Here is an 11,418-nt window from a genome sequence, read left to right as displayed (position 1 = left end):
AGATAAGCTTGGCCGAAACCATATAGGGTTTTAAAGGTTAGTACCAACACCTTGAATTGGGCCCGTTATACAACTGGCAACCAGTGTAGCTCTATCAACACTGGGGTGACATGATCCCAGTGACGGCTCTGCTTTATCAAGCGTGCCGCCGCATTCTGTACCAGCTGCAGTTTCCGGACCGTCTTCAAGGGTAACCTCACGTAGAGCGCATTACAGTAGTCTAGTCGAGAGGAGACCAGGGCATGTATCACCCGTGGGAGCAGATGAATAGGAAGGTAGAGTCGCAGCCTCTGTACTAGATGTAATTGGTACCAAGCCTCCATAGACAAATAAATAAATGAATGAGGAGGAAGTTGTTACATAGCAATATTAGCCAAAATTGTATACCTGTTTTGAGGACCATGCAATGTCCGCAGTGCCCCCTTCTTTTAAAGTTTTATTGTAAAGCTTTCTTTTTTTTTTTACCAATATAATGCAACTTGTTTAATCACTGAAAAAATACATTATATAGAAAACCTATCTTACCTTTGAACCTGTTCTCATGGTTCTAGTCTGGCAACTAAATATATTAACTAGAGTCTATCTCTTTGGGGAGTGTGTAACCCAGGTGTGGGGAACATTTGGCCCTCCAGATGTTGCTGAACTAAAATGTCCATAATTCCAGACTATTGGTCATGCTTGTTGAGGCTGATGGGAGTTGTAGTTCAGCAACATCTGGAGGGCCAAAGGTTTCTTATACCTGGTATAACCCGTGTTCCTAATTAAGTACAAAAAGTACAATACGACAAATCTTAGGCAAGCATGTTCCAATAAAATTAAGTGGATGTAACCATGTAGCTGTGCCCTTCAGTTATATGTGCATTAAACTGCAGACTAGGTGTTTACCTGCAAGAAGATCCACTTGTGGGGAGGTACCTAAGTTTGCCATTCCATTATCTGGATCTACTTGCAAGTAAGCTCTACACCAGCAGGGACAAGTTCCCTGGCCAGACATGGCAAACATTGCATGAAATTAATACCTGAGGTACTGGTTACCTTATAAAAAATCTGGAAGTGGAGCACCAACTGGGGATACCACTCAAGATGAGATAGAAACAGCAGTAACACTCGAGCCTATTCAAGATGCATCATTTCTCTAACAGAGGGATTCAGAGAGCACTACATATGTAGCATATGGTGCCTCATTGGTGCTCTGGTCTCTTGTGATTTTTGTTTCCATTCATTCCCTGATTGCTTCTCCTGCGCACTATATAAAGATATCATTGTGTGTTTGTTTGTATGCTAATTAATTCCTGAAAGCTTTTTTAAAAAACTCATCAGCATCAAATGGGCATTAATAATTTGCTTTCTCTTGTCTCTGAGCAATTAAAGGTGCTTCCACTTCTCTCACTAAACAAAATGATGTGTTTACAGTAACAATATAGCACAGCAGAACAGTTTATTTATTTATTGCACTTGTATACCACCCCATAGCCGAAGCTCTCTGGGGGGTTTACAGCAATCAAAAACATTAAAACAAATATACAATTTAAAACTCATATTTTAAAAACAATTTAAAACACATATTTTAAAATTTAAAACAATATAAAAACAATTTAAAACACATGCTAAAATGCCTGGGAGAAGAGGAAAGTCTTGACCTGGCGCTGAAAAGATAACAGTGTTGGCGCCAGGCGCACCTCGTCAGCAAAATATTCCATAATTTGGGGGCCACCACTGAGAAGGCCCTCTCCCTTGTTGCCACCCTCCGAGCTTCCCTCAGAGTAGGCACCCGGAGGAGGGCCTTTGATCTTGACCATAGTGTACGGGTGGGTTCATATCAGGAGAGGCGTTCCATCGGGTATTGTGGTCCCAAGCCATGTAAGGCTTTATAGGTCAAAACCAGCACCTTGAATTGAGCTCGGAAACATACAGGCAGCCAATGCAAGCGGGCCATAATTGGTTTGATATGTTCGGACCATCTGGTCCCTGTTACCAATCTGGACGCTGCATTTTGCACAACCTGCAGTTTCCGAACCGTCTTCAAAGGCAGCCCCATGTAGAGTGCATTGCAGTAATCTAATTTGGAGGTTACTAGAGCATGGACAACTGAAGCCAGGTTATCCCTGTCCAGATAGGGACGTAGTTGGGCCACCAACCGAAGTTGGTAGAAGGCACTCCGTGCCACTGAGGCTACCTGAGCCTCAAGTGACAGAGATGGTTCTAGGAGAACCCCCAAGCTACGAACCTGCTCCTTCAGGGGGAGTGCAACCCCATCCAGGAAAGGTTGGACATCCACCATCTGGTCAGAAGAACCACCCACTAGCAGCATCTCAGTCTTGTCTGGATTGAGCTTCAGTTTATTAGCCCTCATCCAGTCCATTGTCGCAGCCAGGCACCGGTTCAGCACATTGACAGCCTCACCTGAAGAAGATGAAAAGGGGAAATAGAGCTGCGTGTCATCAGCATACTGATGGCAATGCACTCCAAAGCTCCGGATGACCGCACCCAATGGTTTCATGTAGATGTTGAACAGCATGGGGGACAGAACTGACCCCTGCAGAACCCCATACTGGAGAGTCCAGGGTGCCGAGCAATGTTCCCCAAGCACCACCTTCTGGAGGCGACCTGCCAAGTAGGAGTGGAACCACCACAATGCAGTACCTCCCACTCCCAACTCAGCTAGTCTCCCCAGAAGGATACCATGGTTGATGGTATCGAAAGCCGCTGAGAGATCAAGGAGAATCAACAGAGTCACACTCCCCCTGTCTCTCTCCCAACAAAGGTCATCATACAGGGCGACCAAGGCTGTTTCCCTGCCAAAACCAGGCCTGAAACCCGACTGAAATAGATCCAGGTAATCGGTCTCATCCAAGAGTGTCTGGAGCTGGCCTGCAACCACTCGTTCCAGGACCTTGCCCAGGAATGGAACATTTGCTACAGTTAAGTATGTAGTTGACACCAAGTATCTAGGAAAGCCCCAGTTTCCATCAAATATCCTCCCCATAGTAGGTGCTATACTGTACAATTTCCCCTCAATAACAGAGGAATCATGTAAGAGCATGCCTAATTGATCCTTGCAAATTCTACCACATTCTGTAACTAATGCAAGTATTCATTCTTATTTTGCATTAACTAAAGTAATGGAGGCAACCTCCAGCAAACACCTTCTCCCAGTAATTGGACTGTCTACATCTACATTTCTTGGAAAGTGCTGACACCTGTCCCAATGTAGACAGAGTTTATTTATTTATTTATTAAATTTATATCCCGCCTTATGGCCAAAAGGCCCTCAAGGCGGCTTACAAAAACATGAATATAACACATCATAAAGCATAAATACAATAATGCAATTCTCAAAATTAAATAACAAATAACATTATTAAAAGAAAAGAAAAAACATTTAAATGTGTCACAATAAGAGAACCAAACACTTTATAAAAAGGCCTAGATAAAAATCTTCAATTTCCCAGCAAATAAGTAGCATTTTTATTTTTAACATATAAATATACACAGTATATAAGTAGCCAAACAACAATAATAAACAACAAACTAATGAGAACATCTCAATATACAATTAAACAATCCCCACACACTTCACAACAGTGTTTAACAAAAATATGCTATAGTCCAAATAACAGCAAAAATGAATCTCCAAAATTAAATCTTGACCCCCAAAACAACTAAAAAACAACTAACCCCAGTAGTCTATAGACATCCCGAGCAGCAGGTTCACGCACACATACACACATACTCTAAGAATATGCTGTGGTTGATCCAGAGATCCCTTGTGACTTCCTTGCCACTGTCTGTGAAGAATCATATAGTGATGTGCTAATTACAACTTACTACCTGCCTTTTATCATTTAATGCCCCCTATGCCCAGTCATGTCCTTAATGAAATCACCCTGTATATCAGAGTCATCACCAATCAGGAAAGTCCTCTGGTCACCTCTTACTCCCCTTATTTGTTAGTTTTGTGGATTGGACACTTGCTAGACTGTTCAATGCTTCTCTGTTGCAAGACACTAAATCTCTGTGGATCACTGCAGGAGCCAGGCGTCCTCAAACCTAGCTAGACTTCTTCCTTGTTTCTCTTTCCTACTCCCCTACTTCCAGATTCTCACTCGCTGGATCGTCACCTTGTAGTGGTGAGTGGGCTTGTATGTTCCAATGAACCCTATGAGCGATGCTGTTGGGAGTCATGTACTCCCACAAGTTCACCCATGGCGGTAAGATCATGCTGCTTGTTTTTTTCCTCCCCTCACCCCCCCCCTTTTTAACTAATCAAAACATGTACAGGAAGCACAAGCCAGTGTTATGCAAAAGGAAGCTTTTTCTATTTTTCAACAATATTACAAGGATTCCTAGGAATACAAGGTGGAATCAGACTTTGACTCCGCTTTCTGTGAAGGCGTGCCAAGGGTAGAAATACACTCACTGTTCTGTCGGTTCCATTGTGTCTCTACCTCTCTCTTCTGAAAATGGGGGCACATGACTTTAGTTAAACCCTGCCCCTTTTCACTGTAAAACCTGGTAAGAGCAGCTCGAGTGTTGTTTTTTAATTCAGCTTCAAAGAGATTTTGCAACTGATCAGCAGATCAACCCGTTCCCCCTCCAGGTGTGACTAATAGAAATGCTTTGATCTAGCAACTAGTGTGTTTACAGCCTTAGGGTAGAGACACAGTTGCAGTTTTTGCTTCAGTGTGCCTCAGCCTCCATTTCCTGAACACGGGTACACATGACTCTGGACAAACTCTGCCCCCTTTTACTCCAAAAACTCAGAAGTTGCAGCTATAGCACACTCTACCTTGAAGTCAGCTTCACACAAATTTCAAAACTGATTGGTCATCAACACCATTGCCACTCCAGGTGTGTCCAATGAAAACACTTTGCTGTAGGCTCAGGCAGACACAATGACTGGCCCAACACTTTGCTGTAGGTAGTCCTAATCAGCAGCAGAGATGGGAGATGTGTCTAGCCTGGGCAGAGTTGTGTCAAAACACAGCCAGAGAAAATGGTTTGGCTGCTTTTGAAGCAACTAGTGTATCTACAACCTTAGTTTGCAATGTGCACAGTAGAGCAGTGACATATTGTTTTACTACTGTTGAGCTATATCTACCAATAATAGGTGCACTGCAAATGCTTTGGTTTGAAATATACTGGGTCATACTTTTAGTTGCCAAATTATATCTGCTGTTGTAATTTAGTCCGCAAAACTTGTTTGAAACACTGAGAAAGGAAGAAAAATGTGCATATACCACATTGAAACTACAGCAGTTATAAACGTTTCCCCCTGCATTTTTCACAGAGGTTCAAAGCTCAAAGCAGCATGCAATAAATGCAAATAAAATATTTCTGGTGTAATTGTATGCTGGAACTCTACATGGTCTGCTGATGTTCAATGTATCTTCATATGTTTCCTCTTTTAGTGGCACTACTGCCACTTTCATTTGTTGCTATTTCTATTAAGAAAAGTGTATTGTAAAGATGGACATTCTGTGGGGGTGGGATGAAGTCAGGATAGCTGTTGAAGCTCTGACAGGTGGGCAACACCAACCACATTTCATCCCTTCCCTCTATTACTGTGCATTCAGCAGTTAGGATGATCCGGGTTTTTCCTGCCTCCTAGTTCTCAACAGTGGCTTATATTGTTGGTGGTGGTTACAATTCTATTCACAACCCTCTTGCTCTTCCTGCTGCTAGTGGCACTGGGCTCTTCCCCTTGCTGGTAATTTGGTAACTTGTGACGTGGCCCTGAAACTAAGGACCACTAAATGGATACCCAGTTGAGTCATAGAATCATAGAGTTGAAAGGGGCCTATAAGGCCATTGAGTCCAACCCCCTGCTCAACAGAGGAATCCAAATTAAAACATACCTGACAGGTGGCTATCCAGCTGCCTCTTGAAAGCCTCCAGTATTGGAGAGCCCACCACCTCCCTAGGTAATTGGATCCATTGTTGTACCGCTCTGTCAGGAAGTTTTTCCTTTTGTTCAGCCGAAATCTGGCTTCCTATAACTTGAGCTCATTATTCCATGTCCTGCATGCTGGGACAATCAACAAGATATCCTGGCCCTTCTCTGTGGGGCAACCTTTCAAATACTTGAAGAGTGCTGTCATATTTCCCCTCAGTCTTCTCTTCTCAAGGCTAAACATGCCCAGTTCTTTCAGTCTCTCCTTATAGGACTTTATTTCCATTCCCCTGATCATCCTCTGTGCCCTTCTCTGAACCTGTTGCAGTTTGTTTGCATCCTTCTTAAACTGTGGTGTCCAGAACTGGATACAGTACTCAAGATGAGGCCTAACCAGTGCCAAATAGAGGGGAACCAATACTTTACACGACTTGGAAACTATACTTAATGCAGCCTAAAATAGCATTTGCCTTTTTTGCAGCCACACCACACTCTTGGCTCATATTCAGCTTGTGATGAACGACAATCCCAAGATCCTTCTCGCATGTTGTATTGCTGAGCCAAGTATCCCCCGTCTTATAACTGTGCATTTGGTTTCTTTTTCCTAGGTGTAGAACTCTGCACTTATCCCTGATAAATTTTATTCTGTTGTTTTCAGTGCTCCAGCCTATCAAAATCCCTTTGAATTTTGTTTCTGTTTTCCAAAGTATTAGCTATCCCTCCCAATTGTTTATCATCTACAAATTTGATAAGCAGTTCCTGCACCTCCTCATCCAAGTCATGAATTAAAATGTTGAAGAGCTCTGGTCCCAGGACCAAGCCCTGTAGTACCTAGCTCATTACCTCCCCTCAGTTTAAGAAGGAACCATTGATAAGCACTCTTTTAGTATGATTCTATAGCCAGCTGTGGATCCACCTGATTCAACTAGCTTGCTAATCGGAATGCCATGGGGCACTTTGTCAAAAGCTTTGCTGAAGTAGAGATACATTATGTCCACAGCATTCCCACAATCTACCAGGGAAGTTATCCAATCAAAACATGAGATAAGATTAGTCTGGCAGGATTTGTTCTTGAGAAATCCATGTTGGCTTCTAGTAATCACTGCATTGTTTTCAAGGTGCTTACAGACTGACTGGTTTATAATCTGCTCTGATTTTTCCCAGGGATCGATGTCAGGCTGACTGTTGTATAGTTCCCTGGTTCCTCCTTTTTGCCCTTTTTGAAGATGGGGACAACATTAGCCCTCCTCCAGTCACCCGGCACTTCACCCATCCTCCATGATTTCACAAAGATAATAGACAGTGGTTCTGAGAGTTCTTAGGCTGGTTCCTTCAATACTCTAGGATGCAGTTCATCGGCCCTGGAGATACAAATCACTCCATATGAGTGATGGGTATCGCCACATAGTGAGTCTTTGGTGCGTATGCAAACTGGGAACCTTTCTTTTTGGCACTGGATATGTTTTTCAGACATTTGCTTAATATGTATGTATCTGTTAGTTTCAAAGTCTCCTGCTAATTGGTTTCTATGCAGCAGCCATTACCCTGCTCCCAGTAATAAATGAAGAACTGTGCTTAAACTTATGCCTATTCACAAATCTGTTTTAAAATATACTTGCTTTTTGATTTTAGATTGTTTCTCCTTTTTACTCTTATTTTTCCTAAAATGCCCTACAGCACAAAACAAACCAACCCTAATAACTTCTTTAACTAACACATATACTTCAAATCCAATTTTCAGATCACTATCTAAAGATCATGCTAGTGCATTTATGAGTTTAAGGGATATAACTTTCTTTAAATATCATTTTATAATATTCTTAGCATAGATGTAAAAACAATATACTAAGAGCCACATTAAGCTCCTTTCCCCTCCAATGTACTGTTCCCTATACCAATAATCAGATTTTGTATATTTATTCAAAGCGTTTTTATTCAACTCTTCGGGGGGAAAAAAGGTTTCTGGAGTGGCTTGTAAAATGTCAGTGATAAAGCAGCTCCTGTCCTCAGGTCTACACACTTAAAAAACTGACACAAAATAATGATGATGAAGAATTTATTTTGTATATTGCTTCATACTTCAGAAGCCGCCTTGAAGCAGTTTACAATATGATAAAAAAATCACAAATACAATAAAAACAAAATTGCACATTTAAAACAATATAAAACATTTTAAAAGTTCATCTTAAACATCAATATAAACTAAAACAACTAACATAATAATCCCAATAAGTAATGACAGATAAAGCACAAAAATACAACAGAGACAACCTGCCCCACCCACCAAATACACAAGCATGTGTGTACAGGCAGTAGCATCGCTCCCATTTCTGCTGTTACTCCCTCCCCAACTTATGCTGTCACCAAAAGGTGGGGGCAAAGCTATGCATGCTGTACCCTTGGAGCTCTCTCCTCTCACCAGGGAGCACCCAAAATCATTCCACCCACACACAACACCCATAACAACAACAAGGGGGTGACACATTCATCCTGAGGATAATCCAGAAAGGGTGATCCACAGTAGCACTAGTTGTATGTCCAATTAAAACAAGATATATAGGAAGCAAATATGTCCCCTTTTTACTTGGTTTGAGGCTCACTGGGAAGGCTGGATTGAAGAAGTAGCACGTACTGAAATGGCAGGGTCGCTCCAGAAGAGCAGAGTCACATCTGATAGGGCAAAGTCACCTATGCAGGATCACAAGAGACTGTCCTGGGTTCCTTTGGAAGGAAAGGCAGAATATAAATTTAATAAAATAAATAAATGAATAAAAGTATGGACTGTCAGGACCATGGACAGATGACTGGCTGGTGCTGGCTGGATAAGGCAGCCCAATAAGAGCTGTTCCCTCAGCAGCATGCTGAGGCTTTGTATATATATTGATTGACTAACTTCCCCAAGTTATCTGCTCTGCACATAGGGCATTTTTCTGCTTGCAAATTGTGGCCGATTGTTTTGATCCTGCTACCGGATATCATGTGGGGTGAGGCTGTCTGATGCCAGGAGAATTTTAAATACATGCGATAGCTGGCTGGGGTGGGAAAGGAGAAGTTGTGTATCAGAAAAGAGAGAGAGAGAGATGCCATGTTTGATGTTGGACAAGACTTTTTAAAAATGCTATTATGCAGCAGTTCTTGTCAATAGATTGTGGTGATTTGTTGAGGTCTCAATTAACATACAGTGTACTGAGAGCCTAGACAATCCTGTTGGCATCTCATAGCTCATAGTAAGCCCTGACAGCGAGAGCCAGAGTTTAAGCATGTTTGTTTTTTCATCTGAAAGTTGGCCTAGTTTACTATTTGTATACAATCGCCTATGCCAGTTTGTACAGGCCTCTACCCAGTAGTGTAGTGGCAAATTCAGAAGTGTAGGGTCCCTTCATGAGCATCACCAACACCCACAAGATTCACCATCTCTTCTGCAATTACAAAATTATAGAACCAGAATAAAATTGCTGTGTTATAGGCTCCTCCCCCCCAATATATATACAAAAGGAGGTGAGTCCGTCACAAAGAAGACTCTCCTTAGTAGGTAACACAGGCCTCCCCTTTCATGCTGATTAGCTCCAAGGGTAAGTTAGAAGTGAGCTTCATGGCAAAGTATCTTGGTCTCCCAAATCCTAGTCCCACACTTGGCTTCATTTCAGAATTCTTAAAATCAAAGGGTTTCTGGCAACATTTAAACCTGAGAGAGAGAGTCAGAGAGAGAGAGAGAGAGAGAGTGAGTCAGAGAGAGTCAGAGAGAGAGAGGTCAGAGAGAGAGAGAGAGAGTCAGAGAGAGTCTACTTTGCCATGAAGCTCACGTCTAACTTACCCTTGGAGCTAATCAGTATGAAAGGGGAGGCCTGTGTTACCTACTAAGGAGAGTCTTCTTTGTGACGGACTCACCTCCTTTCACTCTGATTGGCTCCAATCAGTGTGAAAGGAAGCATGTTGTTAGCCAAGTGAGAAGACTCTTCTCAGTGGCTAACATGCTACCCTTTTATGCCAATTAGCTTGCACACAAGGACCCTGCTGGGACCCTATTCCCAAAAAAGGAAGAGGTCTATGACACCATCACCACCACCCCGTGACCCTGCCTGACTATGCCCTTGCCTGTACCCCAAATCCCATCCCTGCACAACAGTTACAATAAGTGGAAAAGACAAGTTCTTGGTACAACACAAGATGCTGTCAACTGTTCTCAGGCACTGCTTTAACCTGCTCTTTATCTGACCTAAGGTACCACTATGTAAATGCTTCGTGTTTGCAAGAAGAGATAATCTTGCCGGACAGATTAGGCTAGCAACAGGTGGGGTCCTTGCAGGAGAAGTCAAACTTTAGTTTGGAGGGAGGCGATTAAAAACGAATTACAGCTAAGAACCTGAAAGCGAAGAGGGGATATTACCGAAGGCCATATAATTTTATGACTTTGGGGGGGGGAGGCAGGAAAAAACTAGGGGTTGGCAATGGGAATATCGCCTGATCAGACTTCAGCAAGGGTGTTTAGAGGGGGAACGGGGGGTGTCATTAACAGAGGGTCTGTGCCTCCTCGGCTCGGCGCCTATGGATCTCGTGAGCGCAGCGGCACTTTGCCTTTGCTCCAAGAGAAGAAAGTGCTAACGACGCGCGGCTACGCGAAAATGTGGCTGCAAGCCAGCTTCGGGTCATTTCTTCTCTGAGCTGTTCGGTTTAGTCCATCCGAGGGAGGGAGGAACGGGCTGGCTGGCGCGGGAGGGTTTGCGTGGAGGGGTCCGGACCTCTCAGCAGGTGGCTTTGACGGGGCGGTCTGAGGCGGGGCGGGGCTAGCGGGGCCCCGCCTCCGCCTCCTCGGCTTACCATTGGCGTGGAGCTATAAGGCTGGTCAGGGGCACCTCGCGGCCAGAAAGTGAGTCGCAGGTGTCGCTGCCTTTGAAGAGCAACTAACTTCTCCGGCTTCTGTGCGCGCCTGCCTCTGTAGAGCCAGGAGAAGAGAACCCTGTGCCCGGTCGCCACCATGCAGTCTTGTGTCCAGTGGTGGGGGCGGCTTGTGGGTCGGGGAGCCCACTGCAGCGCTTTAGGGGGCAAGAAGCCGCCAGGCCGATGGGGACACCGGGATCAGCAGAGACTGGCTGGCGTGAGGAGCAGCAGCAGCAGCAGCAGCAGCAGTAGCAGTGGTTGTACCATCGGGAAAAGTGCCGCCGCCGCTGCCCCGAGCACCTCTAGGCACATCGAGAGGCTCCTGCCCAGGCACGACGACTTCTCCGAGCGGCACATCGGCCCGGGGGAAAAAGGGAAGCGAGAGATGCTACAGACCGTGGAGCTGTCGGTGAGGAAACTCCGTCGGGACTCCCATTCTGCCCGTCTCTTTTTTCTGATCTTTCTGCTTAAGCTAAGCTCTTTGCTCACCCTTCCCCCAAGAAACACCCCAGTCTGACACTCCCCCCTTCTCTCCCCCCCCCTTTATCTGCGCTCTGGGTAGTCTCCGCTTTGTCTAGTAATTCTTTTCATCTTCCACAACACTCAGTATCTTTTTCACCGTGGCACGCCATCTGGCCTCATTTCAC

The 11,418-nt window shown here is 44.1% G+C and overlaps 1 protein-coding gene across 1 annotated transcript in view; it reads left to right on the top strand.

The window, feature by feature from the left end:
- Positions 1-10,739: 10,739 nt before the first annotated feature.
- GLDC (glycine decarboxylase) overlaps positions 10,740-11,418 on the top strand; it is a 50,959-nt gene continuing 50,280 nt past the window's right edge. Inside the window, exon 1 of the mRNA XM_061629509.1 lies at positions 10,740-11,180. Within this exon, the coding sequence (XP_061485493.1) occupies positions 10,869-11,180 (312 nt within the window). The 5' untranslated portion in view covers positions 10,740-10,868. The remainder of the gene's footprint in view (positions 11,181-11,418) is intronic.

The sequence above is a fragment of the Rhineura floridana genome, chromosome 1 (genome assembly GCF_030035675.1).
Source record: "Rhineura floridana isolate rRhiFlo1 chromosome 1, rRhiFlo1.hap2, whole genome shotgun sequence".
In the NCBI taxonomy this organism is placed as follows: domain Eukaryota; kingdom Metazoa; phylum Chordata; class Lepidosauria; order Squamata; family Rhineuridae; genus Rhineura; species Rhineura floridana.
This window is presented reverse-complemented; position numbering and strand designations above follow the sequence as displayed.